The sequence below is a fragment of the Rhamphochromis sp. 'chilingali' genome, assembly GCF_963969265.1.
Source record: "Rhamphochromis sp. 'chilingali' genome assembly, chromosome: 3".
Taxonomy (NCBI): Eukaryota; Metazoa; Chordata; class Actinopteri; order Cichliformes; family Cichlidae; genus Rhamphochromis; species Rhamphochromis sp. 'chilingali'.
The window spans coordinates 1,949,256-1,971,151 of NC_137931.1; the positions used below are offsets into that span (position 1 = coordinate 1,949,256).

General features: G+C 45.1%; 2 protein-coding genes across 2 annotated transcripts; one reads left to right on the top strand and one right to left on the bottom strand.

Moving 5' to 3' along the window:
- The first annotated feature begins 479 nt into the window (after positions 1-479).
- LOC308393888 (cyclic nucleotide-gated channel alpha-3-like) lies at positions 480-6,914 on the top strand. Its single transcript, XM_080877915.1, has 6 exons — positions 480-1,720; positions 2,308-2,364; positions 3,213-3,323; positions 4,870-4,971; positions 5,051-5,157; positions 5,252-6,914. The coding sequence occupies exons 1-6, from the start codon at positions 1,647-1,649 to the stop codon at positions 6,604-6,606; spliced, it is 1,806 nt and encodes a 601-aa protein (XP_080734041.1). The 5' UTR covers positions 480-1,646; the 3' UTR covers positions 6,607-6,914.
- A 2,846-nt stretch (positions 6,915-9,760) lies between these two features.
- On the bottom strand, positions 9,761-21,420 carry LOC308393429 (ubiquitin-protein ligase E3A-like). Its single transcript, XM_080877191.1, has 11 exons — positions 21,130-21,420; positions 20,482-20,526; positions 19,464-19,768; positions 18,135-19,384; positions 17,840-17,984; positions 16,901-17,106; positions 16,574-16,738; positions 15,454-15,609; positions 15,298-15,371; positions 12,734-12,877; positions 9,761-12,154 (listed from the first exon to the last, which is right to left on the bottom strand). The coding sequence occupies exons 1-11, from the start codon at positions 21,204-21,206 to the stop codon at positions 12,034-12,036; spliced, it is 2,688 nt and encodes an 895-aa protein (XP_080733317.1). The 5' UTR covers positions 21,207-21,420; the 3' UTR covers positions 9,761-12,033.
- Positions 21,421-21,896: the final 476 nt, after the last annotated feature.

Sequence of the window (21,896 nt, forward strand, 5' to 3'; positions counted from 1 at the left end):
CAACAATGGGCTGGGAGGTCAGCTCCTTCATCATAATTGCGCAAATTCTCATGACCATTGAGCAACAATCACTGATCAATAACCATGAGTCCCATTCACAGAGAGTTGGGGAATGGCTGCAATCACAGCATTGTAAGATGGTGACAGATGTACCCTTAGGCCCCTCCTCCATTCAGAGATGGTCTTTTCCTTTTCACGTAAATGGCCTCCTTGACTCCGCCCTCAAACCAGCGTTCCTCCCTGTCCAGGATGTTACATCCTCATCATTGAAAGAGTGTCCACTGGCCTGTAGGTGTAGATAGACTGCAGAGTCCAGGCCTGACGAGGTGGCTCTGCTGTGTTGGTCCATCCTCTCAGCCAGAGCTTGTTTGGTTTCCTCGATGTATAAATCCTGGCACTCCTCCTGCACTTAACAGCGTACACTATGTTACTCGGTTTGTGTCGGGGACCCGATCCTTGGGCTGGACCAGTTTTTGGCGCAGCGTGTTTTGGGGTTTAAAAGCCACAGAGACCCGGTGTTTAGAGAAAATGTGTCTCAGCTGCTCCGATATAATTTCTGTCTGTTTGACATGTTTAGTACACAAGTCCACATTTGTTTTTACAACGCATGATTTAATGTTGAAAGAAGCACATTCAACTGAAGAGTATGAAATACACTTACTGCTAACTGTAACCGCTAACTACTAACTATGTGACTCTTAGAAAGACCCCAAAACCAAGCAATCTCTATGCAATCACCACCACGTCTGTGCTGCAGTCATATCAAACTGCATTTGAAAATCACATAAAATCACATCACACACCTAACTAAGGCCCCATCTTATCTTAATGACCTTGTAGTACCATATCACCCTATTAGAGCCCTTCGCTCTCGCTCTGCAGGCCTACTTGTTGTTCCTAGAGTATTTAAAAGTAGAATGGGAGGCAGAGCCTTCAGTTTTCAGGCCCCTCTTCTGTGGAACCAGCTTCCAGTTTGGATTCAGGAGACAGACACCATCTCTACTTTCAAGATTAGGCTTCAAACTTTCCTTTTTGCTAAAGCATATAGTTAGGGCTGGACCAGGTGACCCTGAATCCTCCCTTAGTTATGCTGCAATAGATGTAGGCTGCTGGGGATTCCCATGATGCACTGGGAGTTTCTTCTTCAGTCACTATGTGTTAATAGACCTCTCTGCACTGAATCATTAGTTTTTATTGGTTCTGCCGGAGGTTTCTTCCTGTTAAAAGAGAGTTTTTCCTTCCCACTGTTGCCAAAGTGCTGCTCATAGGGGGTCACATGATTGTTGGGGTTTTCTGTGTGTGTGTTATTGTAGGGTCTACCTTACAATATAAAGCGCCTTGAGGTGACTGTTGTTGGGATTTGGCGCTGTGTGAATAAAATGAACTGAATTGAATTCAATCACACTACCAAGCCCAACGAGTGCTGTGAATGTGGGACTTTGGCTTCAAAAAGTACAAAGTTATTTACTTCTATTTAAAGTGCTCATTGTGCTCACACTTTAATTACAACAGCACATGAGCAAAGTGTCCTTTGACCTCAGAGCCTGTATGCAGCTTTGGACCCGGTGAAACAGGCTCAGTGCAGGTCGTGTTTTCCTGTAATCCAGTATGTCACTTGGATTTTTCATTCGAGGTAGTCTTCAAGGATGCACTTTGGAAGAAGCAGCGTCGGCCCTGCGGAGCCCGTCCTCAGCAGACGAGACGGCGCCGTGGGGAACAGGTGAGCTTTCAACCCGAAGCTGCAACAGAACATTATTATACTGAATGGACTCAACATCAATATGCTGTTTTCAAAAGTGATAAAAACACAACTAGCTTCAGTTGTTTGACAATTAGATTTCCACGTACTCAGTCAGACACAGCCAACACAGCAGAGGACGAAGGAATCTGATTCCAGGCTCTGACACAACAAAGCTGAATAAAACGAAGCAGCGTGGAGCAGAGTGTGAAGGAATTAGTGGAGCTGTCCCAGTGAAGAGCACATGCAATACAAAAGAGAAGAGAGCAGGGTGGCACTGCTACCGTCTTTATGTCAGGAAACACAAGTGAAGTGGTTTCCTGTGTTGTGCCACTCATGTACCCACTGTGGACACGCTGACACGTGTTGCATGTATTTACAGATGATCTTGTATTATTCACATGTGTTCAAACCCCAGTTACAGTCTCATAATTAACCTGTGTGTGTGTGCCTTTGTGTGTGATGTGTTTATCTTCTCATGGTTGGTTTCCTGCTGCCCGTTATGACCGCGCTTATTCTTAAATTGTTCCTTGGTCGCAAATCCATGCAATGATTTATCGATCTTGCAGCGATGTTCAACGGGTCCTCGCCGCAAAGAACACAAACAACTGCAACAACAATGACGGGTAAGATGACGTCCTCTCACACGTCTTTATTCTCATCTCACTGATGAGTCAGACATTCTCCACGTCCGTGTACAGATTCTACAGCTGTCCACAAACCTTTCAGTTCAGGCAGCTGAATCAGTGCTGTGTCAAACCTGTGGTTCAGATGAGGGTCTGATTTGGGGCTGAGCAATCAGTGAGCAGAGGTCTCATCGCTAAACGTATCGTCGCCATCGAAGGCAGCGTAGGATGTTTGTGACAGAGATGTGTGTTATTCTTGAGTTAGACTAGAGGCTGCCCTCAGGTGGAGTGTAAGGGCTGAGTTTAGGACTTTATTTAGAGAGATCAAACAAACTAAATGTGGGACAAAAACTAGAAGTGTGTCAAGAAGCATTTAGCATGTCAATGTGACCTTCTCAGCTCCCTCGTTAATGACATTTACTCTCAATATACTGAGACTGTATTAAAGGAGCTCAGGTGAATTTAATGCTCTTTTATTCTCATGCATTGACTTTTTATACTAGTAGACTTTCAAACCGTTAACTGTCATTCAGGCGTCATGGTGTCTGGTGATCACTGGGGTTAAAGACAGGACGCATCCCTCAACAAGCACATCATTTCTGAGCTAGAGCTTGTAAAAATGAAAGTCTTGCGATCCACCTTCTAGCAGCTTCCGCCAGTTATTAGAAGCTTTTTGGGCTACTGTGTCAACAGTCACCCAAGTGCCACAACTGTTGTTGTGATTTGATGCTATATAAATAAGGTTGAAGAGGATGATTCTGACACAGGAGGAGATAGAAGATGATGAAAATGTCAGGAATACAGAGGATATTAAGAGTACATCCCCTACCTGTTTATGAACATTACAGAAAGAAGGATGACAAAAAGGATGAAAAGAAAGACGACAAAAAGGACGAAAAGAAGGATGAAAAGAAGGATGATAAAAAGGACGCCAAAAAGGATGATAAAAAGGAAGAACTGTAAGTACACCATACTTTTTGGGGATGTAACAAACAGGAATATTGTGAATTTCATAATATTACGCCTGAAATAATTAAATCTCTATTAGAGAAAAGGTTGCGTGGATATGAGCAAAGGTTATCCACGTAAGAGTTTGCAGAGTCCACCAATGGTTCAATATACAGTTTACAAAAAAAGAGACTACCGCTCATGATACCATTTTAATCATACTGCTCAAAACTTAATGTTATGTTAAAGGAACATCCAGACAATTTTATCTTTGCTTTTGGGTGTAATTTCAAATCTAGCATTCAAAAAGTTTATCTATTTATTTTATTTTATGTACAGATTTTGAAGAATGGTGCACAAAATGGAAACAGAGGCTGTTTGCCTTCAAAGTAAAGTTTTGTCTTTTAGACCCCATTCCTACAAAACTGCTCAAAGAAGTCCTGCCATTAATTAATTCTTCGATCTTAAATATGATCAACCTATCTCTAATGATCGGCTATGTACCACAGGCCTTCAAGCTGGCTGTAGTTAAACCTTTACTCAAAAAGCATCTCTAGACCCAGCAGTCTTAGCTAATTATAGGCCAATCTCCAACCTTCCTTTATATCAAACATCCTTGAAAGAGTAGTTGTCAAACAGCTAACACATCATCTGCAGAGGTTCATTTGAAGAGTTTCAGTCAGGTTTCAGAGCTCATCACAGCACAGAAACAGCTTTAGTGAAGGTTACAAATGATCTTCTTATGGCCTCTGACAGTGGACTCATCTCTGTGCTTGTCCTGCTAGACCTCAGTGCAGCGTTCGATACTGTCGACCATAATATCCTATTAGAGCGATTAGAACATGCTGTAGGTATTACAGGTACTGCACTGCAGTGGTTTGTATCATATCTATCTAATAGACTCCAGTTTGTGCATGTAAATGGAGAGTCCTCTTCACACACTGAGGTTAGTTATGGAGTTCCACAGGGTTCAGTGCTAGGACCAATTCTGTTTACATTATACATGCTTCCCTTAGGCAGCATCATTAGAAGACATAGCATACATTTACACTGCTATGCAGATGACACCCAGCTCTATCTGTCCATGAAGCCAGATAACACACACCAATGAGTTAAACTGCAGGAATGTCTTAAAGACATAAAGACCTGGATGGCCGCTAACTTTCTGCTTCTTAATTCAGATCAAACTGAGGTTATTGTACTCGGCCCTGAAAAGCTTAGAAATATGGTATCTAAGCAGATTCTTACTCTGGATGGCATTACCTTGGCCTCCAGTAACACTGTGAGGAACCTTGGAGTCATTTTTGACCAGGACATGTCCTTCAACGCACATATTAAACAAATATGTAGGACTGCTTTTTTTGCATGTGCACATTACCTCCTTGAAACCTCCAGAAACTACTCTGCAATCAGTTAGGTAATATACACTTTATCCATGACCAGGCTGCAGATCGGCTGTGACTACTGCCAAAATTAAGCTCACATTGCATTTCTAACTTTTTTTTAATTAAAAAAAAAATACATACTTTTATTAAAAGGGAACTTCTTCTCATTTAGGAAGGAGGTGTGGATCATGGACCCAGCCACGGATATGTATTACTACTGGTTGCTCACAATAGCTGTCCCAGTGTTCTACAATCTGATGTTCCTGGTGGCAAGGTTTGAATTCATGTATTTAGTATTTTCTCTTATCGTTGTTAGTGTTCATGGGTCTCAGTCATGGTTTGTTTCCATACAGAGCTTGTTTTAATGAGCTACAGTATCAAAATTCAACACTCTGGCTGGTTTTGGACTATGTGTCAGATGCCCTCTACTGCATGGACATCTTTGTGAGAGCCAGGACAGGTACTGATGGAAACCTAAGATTTTCAGTTTGTCATTATATAAAATCTTCAATACAGTATATGATAATGATTATCGTTTTCTTCTTTGTCAATAGGTTTTCTGGAGCAAGGACTTGTTGTAAAGGATGCAAAGATCCTGAAGGAAAAGTACATGAAGACACCCCAGTTCAAGTTAGACATGTTATCAGTGATTCCTACTGACATTGTTTTCTTCTATATTGGAATCAACAACCCAGAGTGGAGGTTCAACCGGCTGTTTAGGTTAGGCCGTCTCTTTGAGTTCTTCGACCGGACTGAAACGCGAACCAATTTTCCAAACATCTTCCGAATCGCTAATCTTGTACTCTACATCATCATCATCATCCACTGGAATGGGTGCCTGTACTTTGCCATCTCAAAAATACTTGGTTTTGGGTCAGACACATGGGTCTACCCCGGGCCAAAAAAACCAGAGTTTTCTCAGCTGTCCAGACAGTACATTTATTCCTTTTACTGGTCCACTCTTACCTTGACCACTATTGGTGAGACACCACCGCCGGTCCGAGACGTTGAATACTTTTTTGTCGTGGTTGACTTTCTTACTGGGGTTTTGATCTTTGCAACAATTGTTGGAAATGTTGGAGCCATGATCTCCAACATGAATGCTGCACGTGTAGAGTTCCAGGCGAAGATTGACTCTATCAAGCAGTACATGCAATTTCGAAAGGTCACTAAAGACTTGGAGGCGAGGGTGGTGAAGTGGTTTGACTACCTGTGGACTGAGGGGAAAACCTGCGATGAAAAGCAAGTGTTAAAAAATCTGCCAGACAAGCTGAAGGCAGAGATAGCCATTAACGTACATCTGGAAACCCTAAGAAAAGTGCGCATCTTTCAAGACTGTGAAGCTGGTTTGCTTATTGAGTTGGTCCTGAAGCTTCAGCCTCAAGTTTTCAGTCCTGGGGATTACATCTGTAAGAAAGGGGATATTGGTAGGGAAATGTATATCATCAAAGAAGGAAAGCTCGCTGTAGTAGCAGATGATGGTGTTACCCAGTTTGTGGTCCTTAGTGACGGAGCTTATTTTGGAGAAATCAGCATCCTTGGGATCAAAGGTAGTAAGGCAGGTAACCGAAGAACAGCTAACATTCGAAGCGTGGGCTATTCTGATCTCTTTGCCCTGTCCAAAGATGATCTCATGGAGGCACTAACAGAGTATCCTGATGCTAAGAATGCTCTGGAGGAGAAAGGAAGGGCCATTCTGATGAAAGACAATCTCATAGATGAGTCGCTTGTCGCTGCTACCGATGCTAAAGACTTGGAGAACAAAGTCGATCAGATTGAAGCCAGTTTCGAAATCATGTCAGCAAAATTTCGAAAGCTGACAAATCAATACGATTCCTCTCAGCGTAAACTCAAGCAGCGCCTCAGTAATTTATCAAACCAGTTCAGAAGCCTCAGAGTAGATGAGTAGAGGTTGGCCATCAGTACTACATAGGGAGTGTCTTCTTTACAGGGACTAGTACACTGCATCCGCTCAGTACTTCCAAAGATGCAAAAATAATAAGACTGCCCTCAAACAATGTTTCCACACATAGACAACAACAACGGGTCGTACCACCATGTGGATCATTATGTCTTTTCTTGTGTTAGTGATAACAATAACAGGCTGCACGCGATGATCAGAAACATGTGGAGGGACAAACCTGGAATAAAAGCAAAGACAAAGCTGCCACCAATCAACAGCAGCAGTCAAGCAGGTTCTAAAGGAGCACTACTTTAGCATCGGTGTGAGCATCCAACCAATACTGGTGGGAAACGTTTTCTTTACTACTCTGCCCAGAATCCCAGAGCGGCTCGTTCAGCAACGACACCATGACCTGGGCTTTGCACATACAGGACCTTCTCCTTTTATTGTGATCAGAATAACTCTTCTGAAGGACGCAATTAGTCAAAAGAATTCTAAAAAGGACCTTTTATGAATATTTTCTACATTCATTTAGAAGAACAGGACCACACCGACAAGTTTCAGTTCTGGTCATTAAAGTGAGAGAGAGAGATTTGAAACTGCAACCAGATCTGGAGATTTAACAGCTGCTCTTTGTTGCTGCTTCGCCTCTGCGTGTTCTGAGATGACTGACAGTTTTATGCCAGACGCAACCTTGAACGGATTCGTGTCTGCAGCTGGAATCAAACTAGTAACGGTTTTCTTGCTCTTAACTGACCGCCTCATCCTTCAGCACAGCTGCAAACTGCTGTTCTGATATTTTTGACAACAGTTTTTTTCTAAAGCTCAGGCAGTCTTTACCATGATGAACATAGATCAGGAGGTTCCACTGGAACATATCTGCTGAATGGGCCTCTGTACACCTACACAAATATTATAAAAGCATTTCAAAATATGTATCATCAAATTTTTATTTTAAATATAAAGAAATGTGCTTTCTGTAAATAAATTTAAAAATAATAAAGTGACAATAAACTCTTGAAAAGTGGTGTATCCTTTCCCCTGAAACATGCTCTAAAGCCTCAATCCGAGCAGAGACTTCAATTTCACCATGTTAGCAGAAGTAGGGCCATGCAGACTGCAGATGTTGGTACATCTGCCCTAACTTTAAGCCTCAACAACAAACAATAGACACCAAAACTGTTTTTTACAAGTCATTTTCACATCTGAAATTTGAGTCTGTGGGGAATGACTACAGGAACTGCAGTTGTTGGCACTTTCACGCAGGCTTCGGTTTGAAGTCCAGGGTTTATGATTTCCATTTCTGCTTTTACATTCAACATTTGATCAGTTAGGCTCCTGTGAACGATCTTAGTCAGCATGAAGGAACACGAATGTGCACGAGGCAGTGAAAGCTTAGATTCCAGAGCTCTGCAGGTGTCACTGAGGAAGCATCTACTGCAAGCATGAGCAATTTTAGTTTAGTAAGCAAAAAGAGTTTGCACGCTTTATTTCAAAGAAAATAAGTTGTGTTGTTCCAAAATATTAAAGTGCAAAACAAAGAATTATTTCTTTTAATGTCGTATGTATGATTAACAGTGTTGACATTAGTTGACATGGATGCCTCCTGGGTGAGGTGTTCGGGGCAGGAGGCGGCCCCGGGGCAGACCCAGGACACGCTGGAGAGATTATATCTCAGCTGGCCTGGGAACGCCTCGGTGTTCCCCCGGATAAGCTGGAGGAGGTGGCTGTGGAGAGGGAGGTCTGGGCTTCTCTGCTTAGGCTGCTGCCCCCACGACCCAGCCCCGGATAAGCAGAAGAAGATGGATGGATGGACATTAGTCATGTGAGATCTTTAGCTGTCTGCTGATGGATTTCCTCATTCTCTTGAGAATTGTATTCTTTTGTTTTTCCTACTATAAAAAAAATTAACTCATAATAAAGGAACTGAATATGATGAGCTTGCCACAGTTCTTCTGCTGGCTGTGTCATCATCTTCTGGCTCTTCATGTCATCCTGATTCTTCTCTGAACTTTTTGGAGTGAGGAATAAAGTCATACTTACACGTGCAGTCTTTTAAATCGATGCCAGTCTATACAAACAACTACAGCTGGCATTTATTTGTAATAATTACAAGAATGTTACTGCTGTCTGCCTGCTTCTTGTTTCCAAACACAGTCCAGCACACAGCGCGAATAAGCTTTCAAAAGAATGCAACAAGCACATTTCTGTGTATAACCCATCATTAGAACCAACCAAAATGACCATTTCATTGACCCACCCAAATTTAAGAATGTCCACCCTTCAACGTCACCCAGAGAGCAGCTCAGGAGGTACAAATATCCTTGGACAAGATCCTTACCCCGAGTCTCCGATCCACGTGAGCAGGCGAACGAGGCATGTCGCATCGAGTGCCACAGGAAACATTACCTAACAGGATCCAGGTCCTGCTCATCGAAAGTAAAAAAGATTTTATCCCACACACTTTGCCTTATTGCATCTGTGGCGTGATGTTTGGGCCTGCTCTGAAATCGGGACACCAAGAAACCTGTGGAGTCAAATCAGGCTTGTTGGAAAAAAGCAGTCGTCTTTATTTAGCATGTTTCACAACAATGAATACTTTGAGCCTTTCACCTGTTTCTATGTGGGAGAATTTAACTGTTGATTGAACCAATTGAGGAAATCTGCCTCCCGTTCCCAGACAGGTCCACCCCTTAACCTTGAGTCGGCTCACGTGTGCAGCAAGCAGCATCTTCAGCATTCAAACATGGAGGTACGGGTAAGGTTACACAGCTGAAACTACACCTGGCTGTACTGCTTAGCCTTCCACATGAGTGAGCACTACTGCAGTACGTAGAACAATGCACGCACACTGTGCACTGTAGTGACTTCCCAGCACAGTCCAGTGCTGTCCACATTTTTAGGCACTACTAGTACTGTGACTCAGACGAAGGCTAAACTAGTGTTAGGAGTAGCTGATGAGGGAGGAGAAAAAGAAGAGGAGATAAAGACTGGCTCAGGTTGGTGGATGGCAGTGCTGAGCACTGTGCTCTCAGTGGTATGTTGTGGGCATCGTGGCGCTCCACGCGCTCCTCTATAAGGTACGTCAGCCATGCAGCAACGACTTCAGCGTCTCAGGGACAAACCACTGACCCCCCACCTCCAGCCAACCGCCACAAACGTACACGTTTGCTCTGAACAGCTTTACCAGACTGCAGGGTTATATGACGTTAAGAGCTCTCTGTTCAAAGATGGTTTCTGGCAATAGCCGTGATGCAGTCCACACACTCGGGTCCATGTTCTGTGACCTCTTCCATGCCATCATCTGTTCTCAGACCTTTAACCACAGCGACTGGAGGAGTGAGGTCACGTTACACGCCACAAACGGTCTCTGTACACAGAACGATACCACCCAGTACCTCATAAGGAAGTACGCACGTGGACACCTGAGCCTGCTGCGTGTAGGAGCTGTGAGGTCACACAAAGGAAAGCTTTCAATGACAGCAAGCTTCACGTGCATGTTTATGTCCAGTTTGTCCAAATGATCACAACCACTCATTTGTAAGTAAGACATCCAGGTAGTTTGCAGGTTTAGCAACTCCTTCGCCCTCTCTCCATGTTCCTACAGACATGGATATAGATGCGGGGGAGCGTATCTCAGTGTCTTCCAACAGCCACAGGCTCGTGTTCCATTTTACAAATGCAACTCGATGACCATCAAGCATTTAAAACAACTGTCTGCTGATGGAGCAGCTATTTTACATGGTACCCTTATTACCATGGTTACATGAGCTGTTGCCAAAGTGGCGTTTTCACTTCCAAGTGAGTGATGTCAGCGATTTGGGCAAAGCGTTGCTGTAAGCCTGCCTCTGTGTGACGGCCGTGCTGCCTGACCCGAGGACGTCTGCCGACTGTGTCAGAGGATGGATATTGCAGACTACACAACAGCAGCGGGATGTTTAAAAAGACAACCGAACTTTGAAGCAGCGAGACGATTCTGTGTCCGAGAACATTACGCAGCCTATTGACCGATGAGGAGGAAAAGCATTCAAAACGGGACGCGTTGCCTGTTGTGAGGGGAAATGATTTCACAGTCCTTATTAGAGACAAAGCACTTTTTCAACAGTGGTTACACCTGTTTCACTGATCAGGTCACAGCGACGTGTCCACACAGTCACAGCAGACACACCTGTGTTATCTGTGCTGTAAACATAGAGGTATGAAGGTCCACAGCAAGTCAGGCCAAGCTTACAAAACAAAGCGGCAGCAGGCGCACGGCGAGCACGGCCTCTTTCACCCTCAGAGACACAAACTGAGGAGAGCTCGCCTCACGGCTCCTGGATGCAAACGAGAAGACATATTAGGGAGATGTTTCATCAGCGGGAGATGACCAGATCAAAGTCCAGCTTTACACTCCAACGGCAAAGGAAACTACTCACGTCACCATGAACTAGGATGGTCTCGTTAGGTTCCAGGTGTAACCACAGCAACAGACAAAGCTTTATCAGGTCTGCAGACGGGGGGGGGGGGGGGGGGGGGGGGCTATGCAGCGTGAGCGGTTTCTACGAGACTGAACCCAAAGCAGACGACACAGAGTACGTGCTGGGCTTCTACCTGTCCGCTGTACAGGTTGGCACAAGGAGAGCATCTGAGACTCAGTCTACATGTGTACATCCTCCACAGCGTGGGTACGGTATGCACTGATATATAAACACTGATTTTATTTAGAATCCTCAACACAGGCAGACAAGGAAATAAAACGAACAATAATGGCAACCTGTGACCAAAGAACAAACATTCTGAAAATGTCTAAGTGCACTTACACATCTCTGCATGTCCCCCAAAGGAAGAAGGCCCGAAACTGAGAAGGAGAACAAGCTATGTGATGTGCCGTCCTGGACCCAATCTCTTTCCACGCGCTCACCTCAAAACAGACTGGGTGGAAACAACAAGCAATGACTACGCTAGAGTGGAATGGTCAGTGGGGAATACGATGCAGTAGCGAACACTAAACTAAATCTCTGTGGGAGCTGTGGGCAAGAGTTCAGGGGTACTTTGTCGCCGAGTTTATCGAGTTGGAAACGCATCGTCCCGTATTTGCATTATTTCTTTTACATTTATCACAACAGGCAGGCATGAAAAACGTGAACCTTCAAATAAATAACGAGGAAAATGATCCTTTCTGTACACAGAAAGCACATTCACATGTGTGGATGTGGGAGCGGGTACTCGAGGAGGTCTCTACGTTTACACTGACTGATGTGTGATGATGCAGGCACAGCAGCGGATCTATTAGAGAGATTTATTAGAACCACGTATCCACTTTCATTATTCACTTGCTTTTCCTCGAACATACTCTGGCCTGTCTGGTCACCTTTGAGATTGTGTCTGATACAGGAAGGGCAGGGCAGGGTTTATGGGCTTTCTGAGAAGGAGTCTGTTGGGAGCAGGGGTTCAGAGCATGCCAAACCCTTTGGCATAGGTGATGGCTTTCAGCAGTCTCTCCCTCAGCTTCTCCTTGCTGTTGTACTCGGGCAGCAGCAGCACGTTAAAGCAAGTGTGAGAAGTCGGTAACCTGTCGAGAAACCACACATCACACAGACAACACGTCAGGAACAAAGCAAATCGTCACACAGCAACACCGAGTGTATGCAGAGACAAAATACATGAAGTATACAGGCCGACAGCTCCACAAAGGGCTGTGATGCCTGCTGCTGTCACAATCTGTCTCCTTTATGTCCAACAAAAACAGACTGGCTTTAACTGGTTCATCCTTCCAGTGTTCACACTTCATAACAGTCATGCCAGTTTCTCGAGATACCTGCACTGGTGTGATGACTGATCAGTTTCCTCATCGTTTTTACAACATGTGATGAAGAAAAAGGATATTGTTGGATAAATAAGCTGAATTTAAAGACAACGCTACCACTCGTAATAAGCCACGTTCTCTCATGTCTACTTACTGATAAGCACGTACATTTTAAACACTGTGTACTGGACTCCTTAATGTTTGCTAAGAGCGTGCTGCTGAAACAAGGACACAGTCAGCTGTGCATAAAGACTTTCGAGCTTCAGTCACTAGCAGGAAGCAGAGCGCACGCAGCCCGTGCACCACAACAGAAGAGGGACAGGAAACAGAACGGCTGTGGCTCACCTGTCTGTGTCGGGGCCGTTCTTGGCGATAATCATCTTCAGCTTGCCCAGCCCACCCACAGGCGCTCTGTCGGTGCCGGTGGTGAACTGTAGGAAGAGGCATTTCTGCTCCTCGCCAAATGAGTGCAACGTCTCCCAAAACTCCCTACGACACAAACACGAGGAAACGCCTTCATCAAATATATATGAATTCAGTTTCAAAACATAGCCAGTGGATGCACAGACGTATGTGCTCCGTTTAAACATACAAGTTAACGGTGAGCGAGGTTTCAGTCTTTGCATATTTTTGGTCTTCCAAAGTAAACTCTCATGGTTTCTCAGGTGGAGTCTGTGCCTGGTGACGAGGCTGCAGCTGCACAGTGAGGAGGAGGCAGTGCTGATGTCAGGCGCTGAGGCCCAGTGAGTGTCAGGAACGTCACACACGGACCGCGCCCGCACCGCGCCCGCTGCACTCCTCCTCGTTTGGATATATTTCTCATGTTTGTCATTTCTTCCTGCATCTACTATTCATACTTTTTATAACTGCACAGTTGGTGTGGAGCACTCACATCATCGTTGCACATGTACAGTGACAATAAAGGCCTATTCTGGTCTGTTCGCAGTCTCGGGTGCAGGAGTGCATGCAGAGGAAATGCACCTGCAGACTGGGCCGAGCTGTGTAGCACTGACTGGAGCTGATAATGGGCCAACATGGCATACTGTTTCCTCCTCCTTCATCAACTTCACAATAATAACTGTCAATTAACACGTTCCCAGTTGCATGCTGGGAATTGCTAGTTATGGTCTGTTAAAAGCTGAGAGGCTGTGTAGCTGCACTCTGTGCAGGAACAGAGACGAGCAGCGTGATGGAGACGAACTTTGAGCAAAGCAGGAAACATGTTGTGATCACATCAGCTCACGCTTCTGCCGTCTCACCTGCTCCAGGTGTTTGTTGGGGCTCTCCTGGGAGCGCCTCCACAGTCAGCCACAGATACACAGCCTCAGTGAACCCAGCTAACACTTTACTGAAGCTAACGTGTTACTGAAATATTGATTCTTATGTTCTACAATTGGTTCTCAGATTAAAGTATCGACATCTGTAGTCCATCATTAACAGGAACACAGTGGACTTTATCGTTAGGATCATATAAATGACTGGTAGGAACTACTTCTTCTTCCGCCTGTCACAGTGACATGCAAATTATGGCTGTAAAAATGCATCACGCCTCACGTGTGCTCGCTCGCTCAGTGGATGTTCGTAAGCAGAGTCATGTGTGGCGAGGCCACAAACCTTGTCAAACACAAAAGTCAATTATAACACAGAATAAGATGATGAGTTTATGATGAGGCGAACTGAAGGAGCAGCGGGACGGGTGTTGCTAGGGCGAGACAAACGCTGCCCCTGGCGTCCTTCGGTGCTGCAGGTGTGGCGCTGGTGGCAACCTGCAGCACTGCTGCTGAATTTAGGACAGTGACTTACATTTAGGCTCAGCTGTTTGTGTTGATGTTTGAGAGGAATTCACAGCAGCCTTAAAACTACACAATCCCATTTATCGGATCGGCGAGGAAACAAGCGGCCTCACACGTCACTACTGGAAGAACCATTCCAAGCAGAGCTGGTTTTGAAGGTTTAAATCCACACATGCAGTGTGGGGAGCTTTTCCCCACACTGCAGTCCTGTGAAGTGGGGCTGGGTTTTGATTATCGATGAAAATAGATTCTGGCTTGGATAACGTGATATCGATTCATCAAAATCCTGAATCGATATTTAAATATAAATTTATTTTGGCTGAAACGCCAGAATCTCAGGTTAAACCTCACAAAATTTCTACAACCACCAAACAGCTGAAACAGTGAATGAGAGCAGGAACACGGACTCTGCACGGAGACGTAAACACAAAGCGCTGTTACGCACCAGTCTACCGTTGTTTGCAGCCTGTCGGACGCTGTTTTTCCTTTTACTTACTTCTGAAAAGAAAGCCTCATTTCTGCTGTTCAATACTGAACAAATTAAAACTTTTTAAAATTATGCAAAATTGAAAAACTCTGTGTTTCTAATCAAACCTCTGCAACTTTGCTCTGCTTCACTTCAGCAGCATCAGGTCATGTTCATATGTTGATTAATGGTTTTCTTTCGTTTTTGATCTACTGCAGAATATTTGTATAAAATCCAGACCAGGAAAATCACCTTCATGTTTTTCTGTGTTTTATCTTCAGCTACTTTGACACAAAGGCCTCTGCTGTGATGCTCACACCTTTGATAAAGTCTCACAAGTGTCAGTTTTCTTTTTATAGATATAAAAATATGGATACATACTGATAAATGATAAGAATTATAATATTTCTGACTGCGGCAAAAGTTCCCCGATTCAAATGGAATCAGTGAGGATACCCAGCCCTACTGTGAAGCACTGAGTAACCGTCTGCTGGGGGGCCACATGGTGAGAACTGGTCTCCACTGCTTTTGATTGTGGGCCGTGACGTTATGATGATATAAAAATGCCTTTGATTAGTGTGGACTTTGAGCTGGGTTATAAAAATTAGACACAGCGCGCGCTGAGCTTGGTTTTCAGGTCAGATTCTTACTTGATTATCCGAGAATCTCTGTTATAACCTCCGTCGTATTCTGTTGTTTCTTCAAGTGCTAGGAAGTCCAGGTTCTACAGTGGGAGACAAAACATGAATGAATGACTGAATGACATCACTAGCATATACAAACATCCATTAAAAAAAAACTCTCACCCTGCTTCCACAAATCAGGAGCTCGATCTCCTCTGGTCTGAACAGGTACTTGAGCGGAGACTCGTTGGTGACCATGTGGAAGCCTCTCCTGAACGCCTTGAACTGCTTCTCCACGCTTTTGTTCAGAATGTACTCTGAATACTGTGCAACAAACTCCTATATGAACACACATCAATGAGAACATTTAACAAGCGCGAGCCCTGAGGGGCGGCCGGCCTTGAACACCATGTCATCCCTTATATTTGTGTTACTTTTAACATTTCCATTTTTATCAATAACAAACCACCAGCAGCTGGAAACAACAAGAAGTACAGTGTTGTAATCAATGAGAGCTGGATAGTGCACAGTCAATATTTTATAAGGACATGGCAACACCGTGCACCCCGAGTCCCCATCGCCTCGGCAACCTCCATTGTTGTGTTGCGTTTGTGCCACATACAATGGGACTTTTAGCCGTGTTGCTGTAACTAGCCCATGCACGCTGAGGAGCTACTCAATTTGAATGGAAGACATCCAGATGGAGTCTAGCTGAGTGGGAACCAGTGAAAAGAGGCATCAAGCTTTACCAGAAAGCACCGATGACAGCTGTAAATAGTAAACATTAAACAGCATCAGTGCCATCAAATCTCTTCCAATCAGATTTTGAGAAGCTATGACGGTTTGTGACAGTGAGCTGAAAGTCAGCTTACCTTCGAGTGGTGGCAGCGAAGCAGCTTTCCTCAGGTTCTCTTCTAATATTGAAAATGTGGCCAAACTTCAGGTTTAGAAGGCTGAAAAAATGTCACTGCCATCTTTTTACAGGCTGACATAGACAGAAACTTCATTGATCCCAGGAGGAGTCCAGACGTAAACATGGTGCAGCCATGTCTGGGAGACTGCTCCTAACTGGGACTGTGCACTAACCAGCTCAATAACTTCCCATGGTAACAGTTTCAGGACCTGCACACAATGACCTGCCCAGGTGCTACCACAGGATCATGCAACCCTAAAGCTCCGCCCTCTTAATAAATCACAATCAGCAGAAAGGTTTGGGTCAGATAAGCTGAATGAAGTGGAAAAGCACACTTTGCCTGTGTGTATCGTAGGAGGACAAACGGCTCCACGGTTCTCTTCAGCTCACCTTTCTGTTTTCATTGGTGACGGGAATCTTGTCCCCATTTTCCCTTAAATCGTACATAAGTGCATTCCCAAACAGGTCCGTATGAGAAATCTGGAACGTGATCATCATGTCCTCCTCCACGCTGCCCTCATACTCCAGGAGCTCCTTCAGACTCTGGTATAAAACCTGTCCAGCGGTTCAGGACAATCAACACGTTATAATTAGCATAACATCAGCATTAGCATACATCATATGACAGACATGGCTGCTTTTCCTCCCAAACTAAATCAATTAGACAGAAAAAAACAACAAAAACACAGCACAAACAGCTGCTTAGGTGATGCTTACCGGGTTGGCATCAGCCAAGTCCCTGAAAGTTCCTTTCTTGCCCATTAACTTCCTGTAGACCACCATGGGAAAGTGGACATCCAGGATACAGTTGTTATAGATGGCCAAACCGAGAACGATGCCAATCAGTGTGTACTGGCCCTCATTTTCAAACGACGACGGGTTGAACCAGAACAGTTTGGTGTGCTCATCATACGTGAACATGCCTGCAGCAAGAAAAACAGAGCACACGCCCGTGAATCCTGGGATACGAAGCAGCCACGCGAGAGACGCTCCATGTGCACACGGAAAAAGCAACACATCGGTTTTCCCTGCTCTCTATCACTGTGTTTGTCTGTTGTCAAGTTAGCTAAAAACTACTCAGCTCGTTTCCATTAGACCTCACTGGGAACATGAGAACCCTCTCAGGTCTGGAAGGACGTCTTTCAGACAACTTTGACCAGAGACAGTTCGATAACATGACAGCTGACACACTTTAGGTGGAAGAAAGCAGGACGCAAAACCCCCACAAACTTTACTTTCCAGTTTCCTAAAACTAGGCTTTGAAAAGCCAGTCAGAGATCCGGATTCAGTTAGCAGTGCAGCAGCGATATCTATGAAATCCTGAAAGGGGGGCTGACCGGAAACAATTCTAAGAAAGACCAGATCACTCCGACCAAGGATCTGAATGGATTCTGATGGGCCGACAGTGAACGCTCTCAAATCCAGCCCTGCATGCTGTGTTAGTGCCACGCTGCTGTGTATCGCCCACAGAGCTGGACCGTGACAGCAGCTGGACTGAACTGTGGTAAAGTCCAAACAGCAGACACGTACTGCCGCAGCTTCACACTCAGGTCCAAGTTCAAGGTGAATTATTAAGCCAGCATCAGCAGTTCAACGTGTATGTGCGACGCTTGTTTAAAGCCACCTGAAACTAAACTGCTCGCGATGCTTTCTTACCAATATCTGGGTTGAAGATCTCCTCCACCACCAGCTGAAAGAATTCTTTGGAAACACCTCCTTCATCGACACCTTGCTCTCCTTCAAACTCCACATACAGCTGCTTCTTCAAGTCTGCAGGATTTTCCATTGCTATCATTTCCAGCTGCAGACACACACAGAAGAAACGTTCACAAACATTAGCGCCTTGAGGCGACTGTAGTTGTGATTTGGTGCTATATAAATAAAATTGAATTGAACCCATCCAAAACCCAACTAATCAAAGGGACACTGAAGTCGGTTTGAATGCACATACCCTGACCAGAGCATCGTCAATGATGTGGTCTCTGCGCACTTTGAGCCTCAGGTAAGGGTTGAGCTGCTGACCCTGCACCAAGCTGTAGAGCACCGTGATCCGCCGCTCGCTGTACATGCGGATGCGGTTGTCGTAGTACAGACCCAGGTTCTTGGTGACGGCGTTCAGGATGAACGGACAGGTCATGAAGGAGAATTTGTTTTCAGTTTCAACTTTAAAGAAAGTATAGTCCTTGTCCATCTCTAACACCTCGTTCAGAGGCTCGTTGACAAACTCCTCAAAGGGAATGAGCGGCCGCCGGCAATCGCTTGTACGGATTCCCAACTCTGTCTCCAGCGGGTCTACTCGAGGGCCCTTTTTGTTCCTGCGCTCTTCACCCAGGAGCTCCTGCAGGGTGAGGTCACTGGACTCTGGAATGGGCTCCTCGTCTTCTTCCTCGTTGTGCTCCATGTCAAGGTCGCCACCCAGCACATTTGCATAATAGACGATCTTCAAGCACTTAGTGGCCGCCACCACAGCGTCGTCGTCGTTGACCAGGTTGCGGCTGTTGAACTCGTTACTGATCACCTTGTAGGTAATGAGCTGCTGGAAGGTCTCCACCATGCGCCGGATCTGCTCAGCGCTGTAATGCGACCACAAACGCGCCAGCTTGGCCTGAGCTGCCAGCGGGAGTTTGCTCATGGCCTTACAGAACTGTGGGAGAGCGATCTCAAGGTACTCGGGGCTGTGGAGGTTGCTGTTTTCCATCACTATTACAAAAAGGTTCAGGTAGTTTGGGTCTCGTGAATACACGTTATGGTACGTCAGGTCACACTCCACATTAGGCGAGAGGTAGACCAGCGCATTCAAGAAGGCGGCTTCGATTTTATCATTGGACAGGAGGCGCTCGTAGACCCTTCGCACAGCTTCGATATCGACCGAAACCTCATCGGGAGCCAGCTTTTGGACGTCGTTTTCTCCCGACGAGCACTCGCCGAGCCTCGATGATGAGGAGGTGGGGGAATCCTCCTCCATAGCTGTAGTTGAACTCGCAGCTGCCTCCTTTTCATCTTCATCCTTGTCCTCGTCCTTACCTTGGAGAGACTTGAGCTCCTCCTTGGTGTGCGGTTTGGACCTCCGAAAGCTCTGCACCAGTCCCTCAGCACTGGAGAAAACTCGGCCTATCACTCGGATGAGAGGGGAGTAATCCTCCTTTTCACCACAGGTGTCCAGGATCTCATACACCTTCTCCTCTGTCAGGTAATTTACATCTACACACAGACACAAATGTTGTTACCAGAGAAAAACAAAAACACAAACTGCACGAGTGAAACAGCGCAATCTGCTCACCTTTAAAATTGTCTCGCACAGAGTGGATGTCCTTATGGTTCATCTTCTTGTTGCTGCACGCAGAGTTGCTGTGAGCGCTGCTCTCCTGGTAGGTGGAAGCGGTGCCTTTCTTTGAAGGGTGTGGGTCGCATAGCTTGGCATTGACTTTGTAGAGCTCCAGGGCTTTGACCGCTGCCTCGTTGTTATCCATGCGGCTGAAGCCAACTGATGAGGCACACCACGAGTTGGAGCAAGACTCATTCCCACAGCCCTCCGTTAACTGGTGGTAATAGCGCTCTATTAGATGCTTGGCAGCTGCTCGCTTCCTGTGATCAGAGGTAAAACACAAGGCGGTAAAAGCACTGCGCGAATCCACTGTGATCCTCATAAAGCACTGAGTGCAATGTGAAATAATGGGAGACGCGAGATTGACTGCAATGCTTTTCCCACTTGAGAATCACTAAGAGTTTCTGTCAACAGACAACACAAGAGCTGAGCTTGGTCTCAGGCTGGATGCTGAGCTCGGGCTTATGGAGCTTTGGACGTGTTGCATTTCCAGCCACTTTCAGGTCAAGTGTCACGACAGATTTATTATCAGTGTTTAGAATAAATTCAAACTTGACAAAAACCTTCTGATTCTGCTAATTACACCACTGTCCAGAAGACAGCAGCATTCCAGCTGCAGTCGTATTGGTAAACACTGAAGCAATACTAATAGAACAACAGTATTATTCATTCACAGGTACAGATACAACTGATAATGTAAACTCAAAGCTCCATAAATTCCATGCATAATTAAAGCACTTTAACCTGAAGTACTTTAATTATGTTTTATTTAAGCCAACGGTCCTTCAAATGTTCACATCATGAGCAAACAGTGTGACAGCTGCTGAGATGAACTGGGTGTGTATCACACTAACAATACAGCTGACAACATTTAGTCAAGGCACAAGATGAAGACAAGAAAGAAAGAAGCGAGGACAGACCCTAACACCAAGCTCCTGAACTGCACACATGGAAGGTAATGAGTTTGACTTACATTCGGCTTGCTTCTGGGTTTTCTATTTCAGGCTCCTCGTGTTCTCTAAATGAACAACAAACAAGGATAAGAACCACGGCACAGGTCATGATGACTACACTGACATTTCAGAGTACTGCTGGCTCTGCTGTGGGGTAACAAAGTCAGAGTCCTGCTCAGGAAATTGGTCGAGCTGTGTAGAAGAAGACAACAGTCTAACCAGCAAACCCACATTCGCTCTTTTTAAAGCGAAGCACTGGCTTCCACTTAGTGACCGGGGTCGCAGCAAATGTAATCATCTATGTAGATAATTCATTTTATCTCTTTTGTAAAATGTAGCATTAACCTAAACCCTGTAGTCCAGTCTGGACGGGCTGGTAAAGCCCAAAAATGTTGCCACTGGGACAATCTGTCGCTCACTTTAGCAAGCTAACACAGCAAATGCTAGTTAGCCTACTTTGTTACTCATACAAAAGTAATGTCTTCAAAGTGACCCGCGGGCAGATTTCTTTCGTTTTCATTTAACCAGTGCTTGCTATAAACTTTGCCCCAATATGTTGCCTGAAACAAAGGAGCACTGACGTCCACACAGCCTCCAACAACAGCTAACTAGCCCCCGCTCTGATTGATCGTCCTAGCATCCCGAGCCTTTCCTCTGAGCATCCCCACCTATCGGCTCCTCCGGCGGAGCTCGTCTCGGCCTGTGGTGGCGCACACTCACAGTCCTCCTTCTCGTCGGAATTCATACGAGACTTTATGCCAGCAGTTTGTTATCCTGTTGCTGTTTGTGGGTGTTGTAGGTCCTGCGCGGCTTCTCTCCAACGTAAACAGCACACTGCTTTAAGTCCGATCGGACACCGACGAAGGATTTTCTATAGAAAACTTCATTCACGGCCTTCCTACTACAGGCTCTCTCCTCTGCCTGAGCTTCGCAGCCATCTTGACTTCACCATCATACTACGTCCCACAATGCACTGCGTTCTAGCTCCAAGAGCTACTGGAATGGATCACAAGGAACTGGACTGCATCATTATTATATTATATACAAGTGTTGTTGTTTTTATAAAGTAATAATAAGTAAAAAGAGTAAACACCTAGAAGCACTTGTAGAAAGGTAAAGGGAGGGCAGAGAGGAAAAACAGGAGTTCCCTCATCAACTCTCAGCCTCCATCCACAGTTACAGCTTCAGCTTTCATGAAAATGGACAGTTTGAAGCTTCATTTTAAAAGGTCAAGGCAGTACGCCTAAAACAAAACCCACCGGAGAGCTGATTTTCCAGGAGAGCACTCTGACAGCTAAAGGCTTTACCGCCCATTCTACTTTTGAAAAACCGCCTGCAGCCTGACAGCAAAGCCCTCTATTTAATTCATTTTGTAATTAAGGTATTTATGAAGGTTGGTTTTGAGGTTTCTGCATGTAAGGCAAAGCTTTTGAAA